The sequence below is a fragment of the Eublepharis macularius genome, chromosome 7, assembly GCF_028583425.1.
Source record: "Eublepharis macularius isolate TG4126 chromosome 7, MPM_Emac_v1.0, whole genome shotgun sequence".
Taxonomy (NCBI): domain Eukaryota; kingdom Metazoa; phylum Chordata; class Lepidosauria; order Squamata; family Eublepharidae; genus Eublepharis; species Eublepharis macularius.
The window spans coordinates 126,770,064-126,793,621 of record NC_072796.1 but is presented as its reverse complement, the minus strand read 5'-3'; the positions used below and the strand labels follow the sequence as shown (position 1 = coordinate 126,793,621).

General features: G+C 46.7%; 1 protein-coding gene across 1 annotated transcript in view; it reads right to left on the bottom strand.

The window, feature by feature from the left end:
- Positions 1 to 2,064: 2,064 nt before the first annotated feature.
- NSMCE2 (NSE2 (MMS21) homolog, SMC5-SMC6 complex SUMO ligase) overlaps positions 2,065 to 23,558 on the bottom strand; it is a 277,066-nt gene continuing 255,572 nt past the window's right edge. The window contains exons 5-7 of the mRNA XM_054984764.1: positions 22,417 to 22,520; positions 20,292 to 20,398; positions 2,065 to 2,457 (exon numbers count right to left, since the gene is read on the bottom strand). Of these exons, the coding sequence (XP_054840739.1) occupies positions 2,343 to 2,457; positions 20,292 to 20,398; positions 22,417 to 22,520 (326 nt within the window). The 3' untranslated portion in view covers positions 2,065 to 2,342. The remainder of the gene's footprint in view (positions 2,458 to 20,291; positions 20,399 to 22,416; positions 22,521 to 23,558) is intronic.

Here is a 23,558-nt window from a genome sequence, read left to right as displayed (position 1 = left end):
TATATATATATATATATATATATATATATATATATATATATATACATACACACTAAAAAAAAGATATGTTGCTCCCCTCCTGGGGTCTGTTGTGCAAAATATCAAGAAAATAGGCTGTGTGGGGATAATTGGTGAACTATTAGAGAGGTGAGGAACACAGCCCAGATTACAGAGTCCCCACTTGCAAGGACACAGGGGTTGGATTCAGAGCTCCATGGCAGGTGTTATTCTTCCAAGAGGGACCTTTGACACCTTTGTTTTCATACTGCAGCTTCCTGCCCTCTTTAAGCCATTCCAGAGGGACCCTGCAGAATGCAGCAGAAGTGGCTGCAATGGGAAGCAACCCCCGCCCTCCCCAGCACAAATAGATTTCTGCCAGTTCTGCTTTCCCACTGCAGCTGCTGCATGGTGTATCCCACGTGCAGGGAATCCTAGAAAGAAAGGGAAGGCAGGCAGGCAAAAGAGATTCCTCCTAGAAGGAAAGCTCCACTCACAGAAGTCTGGGCCGTCCATATTCTGTACACGTCATGGCAATGCTCGTTTTAGGTCACTCAAAGAACCAAGGATGCAATCAAATCAAACTTTCCATCTCAGCCCAAAAGCAAGATGTCAGACAGATCAAAAGGATGATCCATCAGAAGGCTGGCCAGCTTCAACGTCCTAGATTTTGCCTCTGAAGGTTCTGCCTGTCCAATCTTTTAGCATGGACTAATTTTCCAGATAGCCACTGCCCTGGACTGTGCATATGGATGCCTGGACTGTCCTGTAACATAAAATTGCCATTTGCCACACCATCATTCAGTCCCCATTAAGACATTTTGGGATAGTGCTCAGGAATGTGATCTACAGTTGCCATTCATGGTCCACAGTCATCATGCATCAACTAGGCTGAGGGGGGAGGGGGAGCAGCCAGCCACATGTGGATTGGTTGCGTGAACTCTCTGCTAACAGTGCGATCCTAAGGAGAGTTACTCCAGTCTAAGCCCATTGGAACTCTGCCTAGATTGTACTGTTAGTCTCTTCTGAACCCAGGCTCACTCCCTCTGCTCCGCAGATCCTCTCCGACCAGACCCCGCTTCTGCTCCTTTCTCCAGTGTCCACCTTCATGCAACCATGGGTCACTTCTGGGATAGAACAGGCCCACAGTTTTTAGTTAACTTGCATGGCAGAGGAAACGGAATGTGGGATTTTCCCCAGGGAGAAGCTAACCTTAATCTTTGACAAGAAGCCTGCTGAGTGGGCTTGGGGTAAGTTATTTCCCATTCTGATCTTCGTAGGATTATTGTGAGGTTACGGCAAAAATCCAGGCTATGCCATTGATCTCCTTAGAATACCCTTGTAATAAACAAGCCATTTCCATTTGCGTCTCAGGCCCCGCGCCTTCACCAGACCCACGACACCCTTGTTTTATCTCTGCTTTTTGCTTCCATTTCACACCCCTCTCTTGTGGCTCGTATACATAGTGTTCCATTGCACACGGACTCTGAGCGATGCTTTTGGCTCTCCCTGATGTGGCTCCTGTGTGCTGATGACCAAAAGGCCTGAGATCTCAAGAGGGTTTCTCATGATAAAGTCCTTCACTTTGCCGAATTCAGATTATTTCTATTTAAGGCTTTGTAACAGCATCCCACCCGCTTTCCCCTGGAGTGGAGGGGCCACTACTGTCGTCGAGGGAGGCTTCAGCAAGCAAACAGCGAGGTGCCCCTGCCCATGGAGACATTCACAGACCTATGGAATAATTCACATTGTGAAGACTTACTGCTTGGAAGTCATAGTTGAAGGAAGAACTGCCTTTAACGGGCAAGAAGCAAAAATGAAATATCTGGCTATTTGGTCTGAATACATGGAAGTTTTTCGGCCATTGACAAATATCACCTCTGAACAGTTCACCACTCTTTCCTTCCTCACCCCTGTCCTTTGTCCTACTTTCCCTCTTTGCCTTCCCCACCAATCTGGATTTGTAACGTTACTTAAGAGTGGCGTTACAACATCTTCCTTAAGATGATGTGTTTGCAGTTATAAAAAAAGAAGGGGGGAAAAGCAAATAACCTTCAAAGGGGAAAAAAAGGGAAACCCTCACCTTTTATTTATAACACGCAAGCTGTAAAATACAGGATGGAATTTTAAAAACAAAACAAAGCAAGTTGGAGGAGAAGTCTCTCAACAGTAATGGAAACGCTTTCAGAAGCAACAAGTCAGACCTTCAACTTTGCCTGGAACTGGAATATTTTAAATAACAATCCGTTACACAACCCTCGGAACAATCAGCAATTTATCACTGGCGACCTCTTCTAACACCCCATCTTCTTTGTCGTAACAACCACCAGAGCGCCAGCAGACCTCTACTGTGTTGACTGGCTCTGTTTACTCTGACGGTCGATTGCTCTTTTAAGCACTTCATCCGGCACCAGGTCTGATCTCTTGACTTCAGCATTGTTACAGCCAATTTGGGGGCAGCTGTAAAGGAGAAAAAACACAGAGACACATACACACTTGGGGCTCTAGAAAGAAAGCCAGGCCACCTGAACCTTCACCTCAAAGGTAGTTTTGACTGCCTTCTAAAAAGGAACAGGAAACAGACTGTAGATGGAAGTGCTATTTCTAGCTTCCACGGTATATTGATTTTTGAAAAGAATCCCTTCCAATTAATGTCTGGCTCTCTAAAATGTGGCAGATGGTAAAGACTCTGAAAGCGACACTATAAATATTTTATGGTAAAGTAGACTCAACGTATTGGATTGCAACCATCTAAATTTGTAAATTTCTACAGCCGACAGAGAGAAGCTGAGAGAGTTTTTGCTAATCATAACTGGAGAGTTTTGTTAATCAATGGGTAAAAAGCTAAATTTATCTCACAACTCTTCCGTTTTTTATTTCCTTGCTCTTCTGGATGTACTTTATTGAGTATATGTTACAATATGATATGAAGTCATGTTCCCTTTCTATGTATGTTAAAAAGGAGAGAAAGCATGTGGGTGCCCATGGCAGATTTTACCAAGATTCCTATTTCCCCGAGATCAGCTATCAGGCCCCGATTTGCTACTGGCTTTCCTGACAGGTAACAGATCTCTGTTTTGGGGAGGTAGATGATGGAGCATACAATTAAATAAGCAGGTGGGAATGAATGGCCTTGGGGAGAATGAATGTATATGATCTTTTCTGCTTGCAGATCAGTCTGGCGTGGAACATACTTTGCCCGTGGTGGTAATAATAAGGAATGGCATTACAAGCTGTGATCTCTGCATATTACTTGATGCCTTCAAAGAACTGTACAAACGATAACTTCTACATTCTCAACCCACTGATGCTTGCGGGATGAATGTAAAAAGACAGGGAACAGATAAGACCGCCCAAGTGGCTTGCCCTGGGCTGAGAAACTGCAACTGTCATGGGAAACAATAAATACTTGCAAAAACTCAAGAGGGCTCGAATTCGGAACATCAAGCCAGCCATTTCCATGTTCAATCCAAGCGGTGGAGGAAAGTGCTGTCAAGTCACAGCTGACTTATGGTAACCCCTAGAGGGTTTTCAAGGCAAGAGACTGACAGAGGTAATTTGCCAGTGCCTGCCTCTGCATGGTGACCCCAGACTTCCTATCCAAGTACTAACCAGGGCCAACCCTGTTTGGCATCTGAGATTTGACGAGATCGGGCTAGCCTTGGCCAACCAGGTCAATCCAGATAAACATTGCTCAAGCAAGGGTTGCCAGCCCTAGCTGCCATGCTGGCAGGAGAATTCATGGGGTGAGAACAAACAAGCCAACATGCAATGTCACTTCTGGTGTGAAATGAGAAGTGATGTCTGTCAGGTCCAGTATATATCTTAACTATACTGACTCCATTTTCTAATGCTTTTAGTGTTTAAGTATTTTCTCCTCAGGTGCACCAGTTCCCAGGCAGCATTCCCACCAGAGGAGACTGTTTTGTCTAACACCGTTCCATCAGGCATTGGCCTTGAAGGAGAGCAGCTTCCCAGGACTGAAAGATGTTGTTTTGAGAACTGTGGGGGGAGGCTGTTCCAGATGGGTATTGTTACTCTGTATCCTATGCTTGCTCTTCATTGGTAACAATGATCATGTACCATCCTGAGTCTCCTATTCAGGACAGTGGACTATAATGGACCTTTTCTGCAATAAAGCTTCCTTTGCCAGACATTGGACTTATTCTTGCTTCTAAAGGGAATCTTGCAGAGAGTACCTTATCTAGCCACAGTCTGACATTTTGTTACCAATCATGTCTGAGTCGGGCCCAGCGGAATCCAAGGTTGTCCCGGACAGGGATCCTTTGTTTGATCCGTATGCGTCTCCCGACAATCAACCGGTGCAAACCCAAGACTCCCAGGAGCTGGGAGCAACCGGGAACGGAACCGGAGCCTCCACTTCTACCCTGCCTCTCATCGACTTCAGTACTCGGAACGAGACCGAAAGCAACCTCGGGGCAAGGCCGAAAGCAACCGCTCTCCCCTTGATCTCGGTACCCACCCCGTCGGAGTGGGGAGCCAGACCCCGAGAAACCAGAGAGCGCCGGGCAGGTGGACTCCATCCACGAGTCTCGATGGACGGGCGCCGAAGCCTAGAAACCGTCCCGGAACTAGATAGCAGCCAACCATGGCGATATTGGAACAGGACGTTTGAGCAGATGGAGGGGGACACGTCTCGCCGCGGCGCCCTGAGTTGGGATTATTCCGAACTTGCTCCGTGGAAAGAGCCAACGGAAGTCCCTGAACAAAGTTGGGAGCAGATACAAGGTCGCACCTATGCGGTAGATACCAGCATCTCGGCCGTGACGGGTATGGCCAAGGGAATTCTAGCCGCGAGGTCGCGAATAGTCCAAGGGGACCCTCCTCCGTGGGGCCCTTTCTCCCCGGTGAGTACAGCGAATGAAGGTTCCCTGAGCGAACAACCAGGGCCAAGTCGAATGCAACAATTAGAAGCTAAGCTGATGGATATGGAAGAAAGTTTGGCTCACGCCATTCATTTAATTTCCTCAATGGGGGCAGGAGAAAGACTGTCTCCTGAAGAGATGGCGATACAGATAGCTACCCTTCAAAGTGTCATCTCCTATCCTATGGAGGAAGTTCAGCAGCGGTCGTCACCTACCGGCGAGGGGGGCACCTATCCTGGCGAATCGGGAGAACAACCCAAGGAACTTCCCACACAGCGGGAAATTCCACCGAGAAGGGATCACCCGGTTGTGCCACCCGGTGAGACTCCCATCGAACCTCCTATCACGGGAGGGGATGTGCCGCCAGACGAGACCCCCGTTGAGAGGCCTACGGAAGGGGAGGAAAAGCCAAGTGATACACCGGTGATACCCCCCCATACTTCCCCTATAACGGTCCGGCCGGACCAAGCGGGAGCACCCGCGGCTCCATCCGGGGAGGGAGCCCCTGGTCAACCGCGCGAAACTGTTCCCGTCGGGCAACCTCCGGGAGATGGTCTACCAGCGCTAAAAGGCCAGCCGATGCTTCCCAGAACAACAACGCCTGGAGGGGCAAGCCCGCGCGGCCTTCCACCCATTCGGCCTTCGCCGCTGCGGCCCCTTCCGCTTCGACCACAACTAACCCCGCCGCTGCAGCCGATACGTTTGCCACTGGAACAGCCCGTAAGACCACCTCCGAACCAACCGATGGGGCCTACACCACTACGACCCCACCAACCCACCCCTCAGCGGCCGATCATTACTCCGCCGCACCGACCTCAACTGCAAGCACCTCAACCGCTACGGCCAGCACCTCCGGCATTGCCACCAGCCAGACCGAGATTGCAGCCGCCTGCCCGACCCAGACTGCCGCCGCCAGCCCAGCCGAGGCCGCTACCCCCGGCTCAACCGGTGATGCCGCCGCCAGCGCAACCAGCACCGCCAGCACAACCGGGTCCCCCCATACCTCAAGTGCCATTGATGCTTCCGGCGGACTTCTACCCAGCACCGGCTCCGAGGCAAGACCTCCCAATGGGTTGGGTGAAACTGGACGCCACTTTTGATGGGGATCCCTCCAAACTGGGCTTTTTTCTAGTGCAAGTCGTGCAATTCTTCAACCGGTGGGGACACCTCTTCGGCAGCGAGGCCAGCCAAATTGAACATCTCGGCTCCCGCTTACAAGGGAAAGCAGCGGACTGGTACGTAGGACTATATAATATCGGGGCCCCAGAACTCGATACTCTCCAGGGGTTGGTAGATGCTATTAGAGCACAATATGAAGACCCCTTGGAGGAAACCAGGGCCCGAACAGAATTGCAGGCCATTAAGCAGGGCAGCATGTCAGCGAGAGACTATATCACAAAATTCCGACAATTGGCTGCCAAGTGCCCCAGGTGTGAGGAGTCCACAAAAATTATTCTGTTCAAACAAGGACTTAATCCGAGACTTTTGGACAGAGCCCTCATGCAAGACAATCCCCCTACGCTGTTAGGTTGGATTCAACTTGTTTGCGAAGTGGAGAATCGCATTTTAGAAGTCCGTTTGGTTGAGCAACAACAACAAACGGGACAAAGAAGACCATTGACCTTACAGAAGGGAGCTCGGGGAGCTGGCTACGCCACCCGTGGAGCGAGAGATGCTAGATGGCAACAAGGGCTGTGTTTGCAATGCGGACAGGCTGGTCACTTTGCAGCACAATGCCCCTACCGGCCTGTGCAAAGACCTCCGCTTCAATTATGGCGTCCAACCCTTGCTCCGTTCCCTACGCTCCAACGCCCGACTCCAGCTCCACGAGCAAACAGAGGCCGCGGCGCTTCCCAAAGGCCAGCCTCAGAAAGAGGGCTGGAAGCGGAAGAAGTTATGGAATACGATCCCGCTTCCCCATCTGCAGAAGTCAATCCAGAAAGTCCCCAGTCGGGAAACGAGATGGATCTGTCGTAAAAGGGCCCAAACGACAGATCCGCCCCAAGCCCGTCCCTGCACGGAACCGGCCACCTGGGTCCATTTTATTCATGCCAGTGACTCTAATCAACCCAGAGAGAAAAATGCACATTCGGGTGCAAGCTCTTATTGACTCGGGTTGCTCAAGAGACATCATAGCCCCAGCTCTAGTCAATGGACTGGTCTTACCAACTCGGGATTTACAAAATCCAGTAATTTTTGAACAAATGGATGGTACCAACATGAATCCGGTCACGACTGAAACCATCCCGGTGATCACAGGCATGGGACAACATTGGGAAAAGAGGTCCTTTGTCATCAGCTCTACTGCCAAGTACCCGTTAATTCTAGGCAGCAAATGGCTATGTGATCACAATCCCTACATAGACTGGGCTCAAGGATGTATTACCTTCAATCATACCAACTGTAAAATTCACCGTTGGAATCAAAACTGGGGCGAAGACCCAACTTACAAAGAAAAGGCCCTCCTCACCCAAGAAGAAGTCAACCAAATACCCGAACCGTACTGGCCTTTTCTAAATGCTTTCTCGGAGGAGGAAGCTGATACTCTACCCCCGCACCGACGAACAGACTGTGCGGTGGAAATTTTACCCGGAGCCTCATTGCCTAAAGGACGACTCTATCCCATGAGTCTCCATGAACGTGAAGAGCTCCGGAAATTCATCGACACCAACCTCCAACGAGGGTTCATCCGCCCAGCCTCTAGCTCCCACGCCGCTCCAGTTCTCTTCGTGAAAAAGGATGGGGGACTCAGACTGTGCACGGATTTCCGAGGACTAAATGCAGTGTCCACCAACAACGCCTATCCTATACCGCTCATCCGAGACCTTCTCAACGTCGTGGCCCAAGGTAAGATCTTTACGAAATTAGATCTAAAAGATGCTTACTTCCACGTTCGTATAAAGGCAGGGGATGAGTGGAAAACCGCGTTTAATACGCCCCTCGGACAATATGAATACTTAGTTATGCCTTTTGGATTGACGGGAGCCCCGTCTGTATTCATGTCCATGATAAACGAAGTTTTACATGAATTTCTGTACAAAGGGGTGGTGGTGTACCTTGATGATGTTTTAATTTATTCTGACACCGAGGAAGAACATGTTCAAATGGTACAAAAGGTCCTGGCCACCTTGATGAAGAATAAACTGCCCATCAAATTGTCCAAATGTGAATTCCATAAAACCGAACTCACTTACCTTGGATATTGTATCTCACAAGAGGGGTTGAAAATGGATCCAGCCAAAATACAGGCGATCCAGGATTGGCAAACACCCACCACCCGCAAAGAACTGCAATCCTTCCTGGGTTTTGCCAACTTCTATAGAGACTTCATAGCAAATTTCGCCCAAATCACACTCCCCTTAACAGAATTGCTGAAAACCAAAGATAAAGGGGACCAAGCCAAAAAACCCTCTGCTAAACTACAATGGACCCCCGATTGCCAAACGGCCTTCGAATGCCTTAAAAAGCAATTTGTAACGGAACCCATCCTCTCCCACCCCAACGAACAGTCCCCCTTCATAGTACAGGTCGACGCCAGCGATACGGCGATAGGGGGGGTTTTGCTGCAGAAGGGGGAGGATGGGAAATTGCGGCCTTGTGCATTCTTGTCTAGAAAGTTCTCAGAGGCAGAAAGGAATTGGAATGTGTGGGAGAAGGAGGCCTTTGCAGTGAAAGCAGCTCTCACAAACTGGAGGCATTGGCTGGAGGGGGCGAGATACCCTTTTGAGGTCTGGACAGATCATAAAAATTTGGAGGCCCTCCGAAGCCCACGCAGACTGAATGCCAAGCAATTGCGGTGGGCGGAATTCTTTTCCAAGTTCAACTTCACCCTCAATTATCTCCCGGGCAAAACTAACTTTTTGGCGGACGCCCTGTCGCGCATGCCCCAACATAAGAGCAAACGGGCGGAGACTGTCGACACGGTCTTCTCGCCTAAGCAACTTGGGGGCGTGGTGACTACTCGCAGCCGTGCTAAGCAGCCCCTCCCGGCCGACCAAGAATGGAAATCGAAACTTAAAACTGAAGTGGAGAAGGAGGGGGATAAAGCTCCGCGAAACAAACTAACCCAATCCCCACAGGGGGATTGGCTAGCTGGGAGCAAGTTTTATGTCCCGGACAGCCTTAAGCTGGAAGTCTTGCAGCGCTGTCATGATGCTCCCACTGCTGGACATTATGGGTACCTGAAAACTTTACACCTAGTTCAAAGACAATTCTGGTGGCCGGGCATGCGCAAAGACATTTCCCAATACGTTAGTTCCTGCCCTGTTTGCCTCAGCGCAAAAACCAGGAAAGGGAAACCTCCGGGTCTCCTGCAACCATTGGAAACGCCGAACAGGCCCTGGGAAGTAATCTCCATGGACTTTATCACTGATCTACCTCTTTCAAAAGGACATAATTGTATTTTAGTTGTGGTAGATCTGTTCTCCAAACAAGCCCATTTTATCCCCTGTACTGCTATACCCTCCGCTCGAAAACTAGCGGATCTGTTTCTAAAACACATCGTAAAATTACATTCTTTTCCGTCCAAGGTGATTTCGGATCGCGGCGGACAGTTCGTTGCCAACTTCTGGCGGGAGCTTTTGAAAATGTTGAATATTGAACAAGGTATCAGTTCAAGCCACCACCCACAAACCGACGGGCAATCCGAAAAAACAAACCAAATATTAGAACAGTTCCTTCGTTGCTACATCAATTTTCAACAAGATAACTGGGTGGACCTTCTCCCTCTAGCCGAATTCTCCTATAACAACAGTGTACACGCTTCAACGGGAGAAGCCCCCTTCAAAATTGTATATGGGACTCACTTCAATCCCTTCCCATTGGACGCACCCCCTCTCCATTCCTCTAAATTGCCAGATGTATCCTCATGGTGGGGGGAGGCGGTGCAGCAATGGACTATCATTAAGAGACACCTTGAAAAAGCCAAACTGGATTACAAAAAGTACGCAGATCGCCATCGTGTGGCCGAATGGGAATTACAACCAGGAGACCATGTGTATATTTCCACAAAGAACCTAAAGCTAGCTCAGACAAGCCGCAAACTCGCTCTGAAATTCTTAGGACCTTTTCCTGTGCGCAAGGTAATAAATAAAGTGACTGTTGCTGTAACATTGCCCAAGAACCTTCGCCATGTGCATGATACGTTCCATGTCAGCCTTTTGAAGAAAGCTCCCACCGACAACAAATGGCATATCAAAGCTCCACCCATTCCAACTTTAATTGACGACCAAATACACTATGAGGTACAACAAATTTTGGACTCTAAAATCAAGAGAAATCAGCTTTTTTACCTCATTAGATGGAAGGACTTTGATTCTGGTTACGATGAATGGGTGAACTCTGCACATGTTCATGCTCCTAGATTAACCAAAGCTTTTCATACTCGCTACCCATATAAACCAGGGGGGGATCTATTTTAAGGGGGGCAGAAATGTCAGGTCCAGTATATATCTTAACTATACTGACTCCATTTTCTAATGCTTTTAGTGTTTAAGTATTTTCTCCTCAGGTGCACCAGTTCCCAGGCAGCATTCCCACCAGAGGAGACTGTTTTGTCTAACACCGTTCCATCAGGCATTGGCCTTGAAGGAGAGCAGCTTCCCAGGACTGAAAGATGTTGTTTTGAGAACTGTGGGGGGAGGCTGTTCCAGATGGGTATTGTTACTCTGTATCCTATGCTTGCTCTTCATTGGTAACAATGATCATGTACCATCCTGAGTCTCCTATTCAGGACAGTGGACTATAATGGACCTTTTCTGCAATAAAGCTTCCTTTGCCAGACATTGGACTTATTCTTGCTTCTAAAGGGAATCTTGCAGAGAGTACCTTATCTAGCCACAGTCTGACAATGTCATTGAGTTGGGGAGATGTTCTAGGATTCACCCAAAAGTCTGTGTTTGACCTCCATTTCCCTACCACCACCCTGTGGAGAGAGATGTGAAGGGAACTGTGTTACAGAATCCAATCCCACGATTCTAGTCCTCAGTAACAAACTTAGGTAGGGGCAAAGGATGAAAAGACAAAGTCAACAAAAGGAGGAGATTTCAATACAAAAGGTTTCTTTCCTATGGCTCCTACCATCTGTATCCAATCTTTAGTGATCATTTTTGCCTCTCTCTGCTATCCTGGTTCCTGCCTTAAACAAGGAATCCAAATATCTTGGAAGGAAGTAATGCATTACCTGCCCCTTGTGACTCTATTAACCCGGTTCTGGGAAAGGCCTGCACTCCTACTCAGCTGCAGTCTGAGAGTTTGGCTCTGTCTCTTGGTTGAGCTTTGAATAAAACAAACCCTGAAAACAGTCTGATTATGAGACCTTGAATGGCTCAAAGAGGGTATGAATGGTGATGCCCTGAGGGATGCAACCAAGGAGGAAAAGGGATTCTTGTACAGCTGGTGGACCCTGTTTTAATAAAAGCAGGGGGTGGATTCCTTTGTCAGGACCAAGAAAAATACTGAATGGGGATTATCATGTGTGAAATGACCATTTGACCTGTTTTTTTCTTCATGTGTGTGTGTAAAAATGTGAATAATTAGGGGGGCCTTGGGGGGGAAGACACTGGTTATGTTGTCTCTGAGGAAAATAATCATTTACTCAATTTTTTACCCATCAACAGCATAAAAGAATTTTGCCTGGTAAACAACATAAGAAGCTGCCTCTCACTGGGTCAGACCATTGGCCCATTTAAACTCAGTATAGGCCATTTTCACACTGCTTACTGGCCACAGAATATCTCGCTGAGCTCCCGGAACAACAGCATGTTCCTGGCGCGATTTCGCATGAGAACTTCCGTTCTCGCATGAAACAGCACCAGGAACACTCTGTTGTTCTGGGAGGTTGATGCGATGTTCTGTGGCTGGTAAGCAGTGTGAAATCGGCCATAGTCCACACTGGGGCTCCCCTACCTTTCTGAGCCCCATGGCACCTTTGGAATTCTGACACAGGGTGGTGGGCGCAACCACAAAATGGCTGCTGTGGAAGGCGGAGCCAACCACAAAATGGGCACTATGGAGATAGAATTTCAAAGGTGCCCATATGCATATGATGAAGAGAGCTGTGGTTCTTGAAAGCTTATGCGGCAATAAAGTTGGTTAGGTGCTACTGGACTCTACTATTTTGCAGCTACAGACTAACAGACCTAACTCCTCTGGAAAGGTGCCCACAGGCTCAAAAAGGTAGAGGAGCCCCGGTACAGACTATGTTCAGTTTAAATGGGCCAATGATCTGACTCATTTTTATCAGACTCTTATGTGTTCATTTTTATCAGGCAGCTCTTATGTGTTTTATCAGACATAAGAAAACTCATCAGCAATGGCAAACCACCACCACCCTGGAAGCCAAATACAGATGAGAAAATATGGTTGCAGCAGCCACATTGGTGGGCAATCCAGTTCAAGATGAGAATGGAGTTTGGCCTGCCATCTTCCATCCCCTTCTCGTGGGCGCTCTCTCACAATCACCAGTCATTCTGGCGCACACAGCGTATCATATCCAATTATTTCATCAAAGGCTGCTTTCACACGGGTGTGTGAAAGTGCACACCTGCGATGGCAGTAGCAGCAAGCAGGGTGCGAAGAGGTGAGAACGGTGTCAGCGCATACCCATCCTTGTTGAGCTGCTATTCCACCCTTTTCTCCAACAAAAGATATGATGACAATTTCAGCGCCATTCACAGCCCGGAACCTCCCTTTCCCCTCCCTTTCCTTTCCCTCCTAATCCACCTTGTAGTACTATACCACGGCTCAGCTGGATAAGGAAATACAAGCCCTTTAAAGGGCTGGAAAGGGGGAGGAATGTGAAGGTCAGGACTGCCGTTCTGAAGATGGAATTTAGCCCCACCCGTTCCCCATAGGGGCTGTGGGTAGAGCTTCCAGGCGGATGCTCCACCTACAGCCGTCCTGCAGTTTCCCCTGTGAGCGGGATTAAAATAGGTTTATTTTCCATGGGCCAGACGAGCAATGGCTGGATCAGGGCTCAGCGTCATCTGGATGTTCCCAAAGACTGCAGGGGCTTCCGGTTGCTCACACAGGGGGCGGAAATCCATATGTGAAAGCAGCCAAAGACTGTCAAATCTCTCGAGATGCAGCTTTCAACACTGGCCCAATTCTACTTTTGCCCCAGATTCACCGCTTGGAGCTGGGAGTCAGCATTCATTAATTCTGTTCGATTCCGTTGCCTCCTGTTCCTGTGTCTGCCTTGGGCAAACCATGGAGTCTCACAGTTTGTGGTTGGTTGGTTGGTTTCCCCTCCCCCCCACCTCCAGTCTACAAAGAGGTTAGGATAATTATTATCTACTTGGCACATGTTTTTGTCTGGATTAATTAATTCTAGTAAAGTGCCTTGAAAGCCTTGAGTCAAGAGTCGTTCCATATCAGACGGCATTACTGATGCTTCTTCAGCAAAGAGATTTTTGAACAGCTGAGAAAGAAGCAGCACGTTGAAGGAGGGGGCTATGAAATATATATATATATATATTTTTTTTTTTAAAAGGCCAGGGCTTCAAACGCGCTGCTTTTTAAAAACGTCGACTTGAATATTGCATGAACCCAAGAGCAGACCTTGAAACCGTGCTGAGAAACTCCCCCTTCCTCCCGTCTCAAATTGCAGCTCCGTCCACCGCGGAAGCCTGCGATCCATTCAAGGGCTAAAGTGCTTGTCTGCACAGTTCGGAGAGAGATGAACACTTTGCCAGTGAGTTGTGAGCAAGTTCTAACAGATTCACAGACTCACCTGCAGTGATAGCATGTTATCAGCCCTATTATCATGGCCTTCCCACCTTTCCTGCCATCATGGACCTTGAGACCCCCTGCACATGGGGTTTCTGGGAAGTCTCCCATCCAGGTAGTGACCAGACCCAGCCTTGCTTAGCTTCTGAAAGGTTGCATCATCATCTGCTTTCTGATCATAGCCTGGGACCAATGCTTATTACTGTGAATCATTTATATGGCTGGCACCCTGCATGTCTGAGAGACTGCCTCCTCCCTTATATCTCATCACAATATCTCACATCATTCAAAAACGGCCTGCAACTAGAAAACGATCTAGGGGCAGGGCTGTGGTGCAGTGAGGCCGCTTCTACTTTATGTGCAGAAGGTCCCAGGTTCAATTCCCAGCATCTCCAGTTAAAAGGATCAGGTAGTAAGAGATGTGAAAGGCTTTCAGTTGAGATTAGAGATGGGCACGAGCCTGAATACGAACCAAAATAACCCATGGACCAGCATGGTTCGTGGTTCGTGTACCAGTGGTTCGTGGAAGCTCATTTCCACGAACTTCCACGAACTGGTCTACTGGTTCGTTTGGTTCATTTTAAAGGGCAATGCCCCTTTCCGTGCTGCTGCAAAGCAACAGGGAAAGGGGCAGTTTTAGCTGGCCATTTCCCCGCCGCTTGGAGCGGTGGGAAAATGGCCATTTAAACTTTTCCTGCCACTTGTAATTGTCAGGTCCCTTTAAACTATCAGCTGGCAGGTGGCAGGGGGGATCCCCTTTCCTGCTGCTTGCAAGTGGGGATTCCCCCCTCCCCCTGCTGCCTGCCAGCGGAAAGTATAAAGGGACCTGACGCTTGCAAGCGGCAGGAAAGGGCCCTTTAAACTATCAAATGCCCATTTCCCTGCCACTGCTAAGTGGCCGGAAAGAAGCATTTAAACCCTATGAACCACAAACCGCGAACTGGTTTGTGAACTTGCCCCAGTTCATGGGAGTTCCTGGTTCCAGGTTCATGAAAACGCCATGAACGACGAACCCCATGGTTCAGTTTTTTGGTGGTTCGTGCCCATGTCTAGTTCAGACCCTGCAGAGCTGCTGAGTAGTCTACATTGATCTTGATGGACCGCTGGTTGGACTGGCTAAGACAGCTTCATGGGATCATGCCTCTCCAAATGCATGAGGTTGTCAAAAAAAAAAAAGAGCTCTCTCCTCTGCACATCATGACCCTTTTTAAAAAATCACTTTTACGTGATGACTGGCAGCCAAAGGTGTGAACAGGCTCCGCTGAGAAGTGCGGTGTTGAAGATGTCACCAGGGCTTAGTTCTCAAAAAGATTTAGTGCTGAGTTGCACTTTGGATTGCCAGAGGCGGCATCATATGAACACATACCCCCTTGACACAGAAAACTATTTGTGCGGGGAGAAGGGTTCCAACCGAGCATTTTCATGGACAAGCCATGGCTAAAAGACACGCTTACTGTGCACGCAGGTTCAATCACTGGCATTACCAGGTTTTTTAAAATAAACAATCAGGTAGTAGCAGATGGCTTTGATTCTGACTAAATTGGCTGTTACCACTGATTCCCCCCTCCTTTCTAATAAGACCCCCCCTCGTGTCATTCCTCAGGGTCCCATATCCCTAGGAGAAGGGTTCCATGGAAATCAGCGGGCTGCTGTAGGAGGGGGCAGGCAGGAAAGTTGCATTCTATTAGAAAATTTAGAAAATTTACTATTAGAAAATTTAGTGTGGTTCTGACTCAATATGACAGATCTCAGCATGAGACCCCGGAGAGCAGCTGCCAGTCAGAAGAGAAAAGACAGACTTTGATGAACCACTGACTCAGTTCAACCTGCTTCACATGTCCTACACAGAAGGGGCATTTTTGCATGGAGAATTCAATAATTTACAGTACAGTTCTAAGCAGTGACATCCTTCTCGTGGCTGAAGTCAGCGGGTGGCTCAGCCCATTCTACCACCGAAGAATTCTACCACTTCATTTCTGCTTTCTGTCTAGAACAGGCTCCAGAGACGGGAAAGTTCTCTGTCTGGCATTAAGGACGTGTTGGCCCATTCAGACATGTGTTTGAAGTTGCAGTCATCAAGTGATGAGCAAACATGTGAACCAGCCACTGTTAATGATGGAAGTTGCCTCAGGAAGCTTTTGAGCTAAGATGGAAGAGTAAACAATATTAAATTATATGGCAGAAAGCAAGATACCTGATTCATTTTTAGATAAGAGAGACTGCTTGGAAATACCTTGAATTTTCTGAAGGAAAAACAGGATTTCAGTGTAATCTATTGTTTAAAAAGTAAATCTATTATTTCATTCACACACCAGGTTTGGATGGCAAGAAGTCAGTTTGGTGTAGTGATTAAGAGCAGCAGGACTCTAATACGGAGAACCAGGTTTGATTCCCCATTCCTCCACTTGATGCCAGCTGGGTGACCTTGGTTCAGTCACAGCTTCTTGGTATTATTATTATAAAGTAATAATATATAGGGTGGTCTATGGGTTAAATTCAAACTAAATTTTCCATCAGCAGAAGGGAACTTCCCTGCCTCCCCTCCCATTGCAGTCAATCAGTCCCCACAAAATTCTGATCTGTGGAAAGAGGACCCCAAGGAATGACACAGGAGGGGGGGTCAGCACCAGGAAGGGGGAATTGGTAGAAATTGCTGCTTTAGTCTAGATCCAACTCTGTGTATGGAAACCAAATACCCACGAAACATCTTCCAAAATTGCTGAAGACAAGATGGACATTATTCCAGAATGTCCCAGAAAACTAATTGGAACACGTCTGTCTTAACTCAGATGGGCATTCAATTCACATTATCATTTGAGTCACTTGGTATTAATTATAAATCTAGACATAAAATTACATATTGCACCACCTGCCATGGATGGACAGAATGGACAAGGTAATAGAAAAGGATTCTCTGCTCATCTGCTGACAAATAGCTATGGAATATGAAGACATCTATCTGGTACCCCCCTCAGATGCTTTTAAAGACAGGCGATCCAGAATGTGGAGCCACAGATGGACAGAAAGCCACACTAGCCACACCTAGTTCTACAGGGATTTTAAAAAGTGAGAAAAAAATTCCAAAGTGGAAAAGCAGTATGGTGTAGTGGTTAGAGCTTTGCACTGGGATCCAGGAGACCCAGCTTGGAATCCTCACATCGCCACTCACTGGGCACACCTGGGCCAGTCACTCTCTCTCAGACTAGACTACCTTGCAGGACTGTTGTGAAAATTATATGGAGGGAGAATGATGCACACTGTCCTGAGCTCTCTGGATCAAAACGTACTAAATAAATAATACTTCAGTGTATCAGAGGAGTAATAGAGGTATGCCTTCCAGCTGAGGTCCCAGATTGGAAGTAGGAGCAGGACTTGTCAATATCACTGGGATGCATTTTTTTCTGTAAGCATCCTTAAGGGCCTATTTTGGGGCTGTAAGATGGAAGACGTTTTAAGAGACAGAAAAATCGATAGCTATAAATAGACAGTTTTATGCTCTGCGTGTAGGGGTTAAGCATATGAGCAACATGCACGAGCACACGTAAGGCATATAAAGTCTCAGCAACGCTTTGCCAACCGAAAATTAGGTTAATAGGGGACTACAAAACAACAGCATGTTCATTTAATTTAAGTGAGATATAATGTTCATGTCGGTATCACAGGGACAAAAACGCAGTGAAGATAGTAACATATTGCTGCAGTAGATCGTCTCTATCATTTTCATGCCGGTACTCTGACTTCCCGGGAACACTTCCTGAGCACTCTTACTGAAAAGTTTCCCTTTTCTTTCTTTTTTATTATTTAACACTAGCAGGGCATCGTGCAAACTTAACGTTATGCTTCTAACTCTCTTGCCAAAAGAACCAGGCAGAAACCACAAGCAATTCCATGGATGTACAAAATAGTAAAGAGTCCAGTAGCACCATTAAGACTAACCAACTTTATTGTAGCATAAGCTTTCGAGAGCCACAGCTCTCTTAGTCAGATGCATGATCTGACATGCATCTGATGAAGAGAACTGTGATTCTCAAAAGCTTAAGCTACAATAAAGTTGGTTAGTCTTTTTTAAAAAAAACTTTTTATTTTGTAATTTTTTCCAAACTTTTCTAAAACTTTAATTAACAACATATAACATGAACAAGATACAAAAGCTTAACAATTCTTAGAAGGAAAGATAAATTTCATAGACTAGAAGATTACTGATAATAACATCATGTGAAGTACAGTAAATATACATGTTTAAGTTGTAGCAAAAAGATTGAATGTATAAGGGTCTGCATTAGGTGACTGATTGGTGTCATGCAGATCGTTCAGGAATGGTAACCATTGTTCAAAAAACGTTGATTGATGTTGTGGATTGTCTATAGAATGAAGACGATCAGCTATCTTTTCCATGGTTAATATGTCCTACAGTTTCCCGTTCCATTGTGTTATGCTTGGCAATCTCTCTTGTTTCCAAGTTGACGCTAACAGCATTTTAGCTGCAGCAAGCAGCATGAATATTAATTTTTTCCTGATTATTGGTACTGTTGGATCTTCCCACAAGCTCAATAAGATTGTTTCAGGACGCTTAGGTATTGCATAACCAGTTATTTCTTTGATTTTCTGTAAGATTTGATCCCAGAACAATTGGACCTTGGAGCATTCCCACCATAGGTGAATATAATTGCTAATTAAACCACATTGTTTCCAGCATAACAGACGACTATTAGGAGTGATACTGTGTAAAAGCGATGGTGTCATATAACACCTTGCCATAGTTTAAAAGATGTCATCTTGATATTGATGGCCTTAGATTGTAGGGAGTTCCCTAGCCGTATTGAGGACCACTGGGAGTCTGATATTGCAATATTGCAAGTTGGTTAGTCTTAAAGGTGCTACTGGACTCTTTACTATTTTGTGACTGCAGACGAACACGGCTAACTCCTCTGGATCCATGAATGTACAGTGATCGTCATGAAAGCACTATAGGCAAACCTGGTTGGCCTTCATTCGCTTTTCAAGATTTTCGTTGTGGAAAAAAAAATCTGGAGAGCAACTTTGTCAACGAAAGAAGTCTCCCTTCCTTGCATCATTCCCTCCGTTAATAGGTTTACACACTAAGGAAAATATAGTTTAAAGGTATTTGGACTGTGTGCTGACTCAGTAAGTGAAATGCAGTAGGTGAGTCTTTTTATCGGAAGTGCTGTTATTCCCGGGGAAATGGATAGGATCATTTTTAGGTACTTTTCTTTTCTTGAAAAATACGTTTTGACATGTTGAACAGATGTCTTATACTGAGTCAGATCTCTCGTCCATCTTGCCTAGTACTCTAACTGGTTGTGGCTGCCCAGGGTTTCAAGTATTATGCAATTCAGCTGCCTGAACTCCTTTTAACTAGAGAGAACAGGGATAGCACTTGAGACCTTCTGTTTGAATGAAAAATGTTACCAATGTACTACAGATGTTGCATTTGATTTATGCAATTGCATGATGGTAAACTGATCTGCTTTGCAATGGTTTCCATGCTTGCAGTGGTTCCCATAAAGTTCCCACTGCAACAGTAGAAATGGCAGTCAAGTGCACTGCTGATCGGTAGAGAAAAAAACGGGTGGCAAAAATCATAACCCCCACCAACTCCCAAACTTCTCATTAGGTCTTACAACATGGTCCCAGGTCAACAGACATCTATGTGAGTAGTCATAACCTAGGTCTAACCGTTTAACACTGGCTTCATTTGGGATGGAGAACAACTCATGGCTTGTTAATCCTGTCTTTGGGAGGGGGGGACTCTCTAGAAAGCTCCTTGTCTCCACAGAAAAAAGCATTCCTTAACAAGCTCACAATTTTCCCATTGCGTGCAGTGACACTGTGAAACACCAGGCAATATTCTACCACTTCATGCATAGAAAACCTCGTTTCCCCACATTCCTCCCTGCCTATGCAGCCCCTTCTGACCCCTGGAAAGATCATCCCAAGGGTCGTGGGACTGCATGGAGGAACAGCCATGTGGGCTGGGGAGGGGGTAGAGGAACTGAAATCATTCCTCGTTCCTCTCCTGCAAGCACAACTCCACTGAGGAAAGGGGGTCAGTTTCATCCCTTTCACTCCAGTCTGTCGCTGCCCGTCATGGCTGTTGCATGAGAAAACTCCATGTGCCTACAAACAATAAAACAGTGGTGGATAGTGGGATATATAGCCCATTATGTGCTTAGCTTGGCAACGATTTTATCACATACAGGGTTTTTTTCAGCTGGAACGCAGTGGAACAGAGTTCCAGCACCTCTTGAAAATGGTCACATGGCCAGTGGCCTCGCCCCCTGATCTCCAGACAGAGGGGAGTTGAGATTGCCCTCAGTGTCTGGCGCAGAGGGCAATCTAAATTCCCCACTGTCTAGAGATCAGGGGGTGGGGCCACCGGCCATGTGACCATTTTTGCTAAGGGTGATTTAAACTTTTAAAAACTCCGCCCTTGTTCCAGCTGACCCAAAGTGACATCATGGTGCGGTCCTGAGTTCCACCACCTCTTTTCCCAGAAAAAAAGCTCTGATCACACATTCATAGACTTAGAAGTGGTTGCGGGGGGGGGAGGGGGGAGTCTTCCCAAGCAAACCTCTCTGTGCTCCATAACAATCACATGGTTTCCTTTTACATTTTGTCAAGTAAGCAGGATTCCCTTTTCACACACTCTTGCTTGCTTACCGAGCTTTCTTGTTATGTTTCTCTCTGCGCACGATTATTTCCAGGATGGCCTCCTCTTCATAGGTGTGACCACAGGCTTTATTTCTGACTGGTTTCTTCATTTCCTCCTGTAAGAATGAATCAGACTGTACTTGGCAGACCAAGACAAGATCTTCGATGCGCCCTCAGACCAGGCAGAAACGATCAGCTGGGTAATATGAGCAGGGTTGACTCCAAGGGGTAGAAAGGATTATCACCACAAACTTCATGGTACCATTTTTGACCTTCAAGCTTTCAGCTTAAGGCCCGATATCATGAAATAAAATTTTAGGAAGCCCACAGGGAATTTTAAAAGCCTCATTGATGCAATCCTGACCTCCGCCCTGGCAGCAAGTAGAAGTCATTGCAGTTCTGGCCACACCAGTCCCCTAGCTGCCCCCGCCTTGTTCACAGTCGGGTTGCGCTGAGTGAGTCCATTGATGTACAGAGAGCCGCAGAGATCCTCCCTCCCAACAGGATAGAATGTTTTAAATAAATACATTTAATTTCAATAAAATGATACAACAACAACAATAATCAGGGCTCTTTTCGAGGGGGAATGTGCTGGAATGCAGTTCCCGCAGTTCTCCAAAGAGGTCACATGTCAGGTGGCCCCGCCCACCTGACATTTTGGGCCCGTTTCAGCCCAGATTTGGGCCAAAACGGCCCAGATCAGGCCTCTGACGGGTGGTGGATCACTTTCCCACTCTGCAGCAGCCCGATCCTGACCATTTTGGGCCCCTTTTCGGCCATTTTCAGCCCCTTTTGCCACTTTTGGGCCCAACTTGGGCCCTGAATGGCCAGGATTGGGTCCAAAACAGCCAGGATAGGTGACGTCAAGGGGTGTGGCATATGCAAATCAGTTATGCCAACGACACACTTCCGATGATGGCAAGGGGTGTGGCATATGCTAATGGCTTATGCTAATGAGTTATGCTAATGAGTCCCTCCAGCTCTTTTTCTACAAAATGACCCCTGATCATCATCATCATCATCATCATCATCATCATCATCATCATCATCATCATAACCGTGCTTATATACCGCTATTCTAGATAGATTAGTGCCCCACCCAGAGCGGTGAACAAGTTTGTGTTATGATTATCCCCACAGTACAGCTGGGGAGCTGGGGCTGAGAGGAGTGGCTTATCCAAGGCCACCTACTGAGCTCATGGCAGTAGTGGGATTTGAACCAATAGATTGCTGATTCACAGCTGAACCACTTAACCACTGTGCTACAGCAGCTTCTGTCAGTTAAAAAAATAAAACTGGTAAAAAGCCCAACTGGGGTGGGGGTGGGGGGGGAGTGGAGAGAAAATGGCATCACATGTGAATGGAGAGGTTGGAAAAGCGACACCTTCCCATCTACACCATAACCAAACATGCCTTGAGCACAATCTCCCTGGAACATTACACCAAAGTGGGAATGGGAAAAACACAGCAAAGCAGGGAAAACATAAGAGGTGGGTAATTGCATGGCATCATCGTGTGGAAGCGAAAATAAAAAACGCTGAAGGTTTTTTCGGGGGGGGGGGGGAATGCAGAGCAAAAACTCCATGCGGAAGCAATGTTAGAGGTAACTAACCAGGTTCTCACAGCAAATGGCCGCACAACTGCATTTAGTAATAGTTTACAGAGAGGAACTCTTTCCTTTTACATTGATTTCTGGGCTTTGGCCAAACTTATGAAAAAATATTTAACAGGAATATAGGCAGGCAATATAAGTACACATTGGTTAAAACTGTAGGAGCTACAAAAGTCACATTTATGAATGATGCCACAAAGGACACACATTTCTGCTCTAGTCAAATTAAGCCTGAACTCTCCCTAGAAGCTAAAATGATAAAACTGAGGCTATTGTACTTGATCCCATCATGAGAAGACAAGATTCTCTGGAAAAGTCAATTATGCTAGGAAAAGTGGAAGGGAGTAGGAAAAGAGGAAGACCCAAAACAAGATGGCTTGGCTCTGTAAAGGAAGCCATGTCCTCCAAATTGCAGGATCTGCGCAAGTCTGTTAACAATAGGACATTTTGGAGGTCTTTCATAGGGTTGCCATAGGTTGGAGGCGACTTGACGGCACATAACCTGCACACATCATCACTGACCTGTGTAATGGGGCACTTGAAATTCATCTGACTTTGTGTCACGGCTAGATCTTCATCGACTTGTTCAAGGGTCTGACTTTCTTCTGTATCTGGCTGAACGCCAACTATGGAAGAGAAGAAGAAAAAATTAAGCAGAAGCATAGCTGGTGTCATTAAGGTGGCCATCACTGGTACTTGCTGTCGTGCTAGCAAAGTGAGAAATGAAGCCTTCCTTTGAACTTAAGCTTGGTTAGGAAAGACAGCTGCCTTGACCCACTGGATACATGTGCTTGCAAATGTTGGACCTTTAATGCCACAGACACATTAACAGTCTTGATCTGAGATCTGGTGGAAGAAGGGAGTGGGAAGGGAGGAGGAATGAAACTCAGCCCCTTCTCTTGAACTGGAATTATCATTGATTTTCAGACCTGAGGGAGGGATAGGTATATGCCCCCCATGCTGTTCAGCTGGGAGAGAACCCATGTGCAGAGCACTCATTTGCACACATAGGTAAGTATCCAACTGCCCGTTTCAATGTGTGGATGCCCCTCCCACAGCCGTACTAGGGTTCACATACATGCCCATGTTCTTGTCCATTATTATTTAAACGGTACAGACAGGTGGAGATCTACATATATAAAAATGTAAGTACACAGCCCAGTGGAGTCCCAGGCACCACGGCCAGGATTATGAAGCTTTGGGCTGACAGCCTGTTTCACCATGAACATGGGGAGAAAATGCAAAGCACACTTTTAAACAGATGGGAAGGTTTCCGAGATATTCTGAGAAGATCCATAACAAAAGCAAAATTCTGTAGGCAGTTCCCTGTAAGTATAAGATTTGGGAATCAAAGAACTGGGATGCCTTCTGAAAATGTCATCTGTTCTACAGCAAATCTAAAATAATGTATGTCTTATTGAGAGCACAGCCTTGCTCTTATTAGATGTCAGTCTATCCTCCATCAATGAAGATATCTTGAAAGTCTTATTTGTAACATTTTTAGCTTGGGGTCAGGTTATCTGAAGGACCACTACTAACTCATATTGTCCAGCTTGGCAGTTAACATCTCCCTCACAAGCCCTGATCTCTGTGCCCCTGTTTGCAGAAGAGATGCAGGGGGGCAACAAGAGATGTGGCTTTCTCAGTGGTAGCCCCTCACCTGT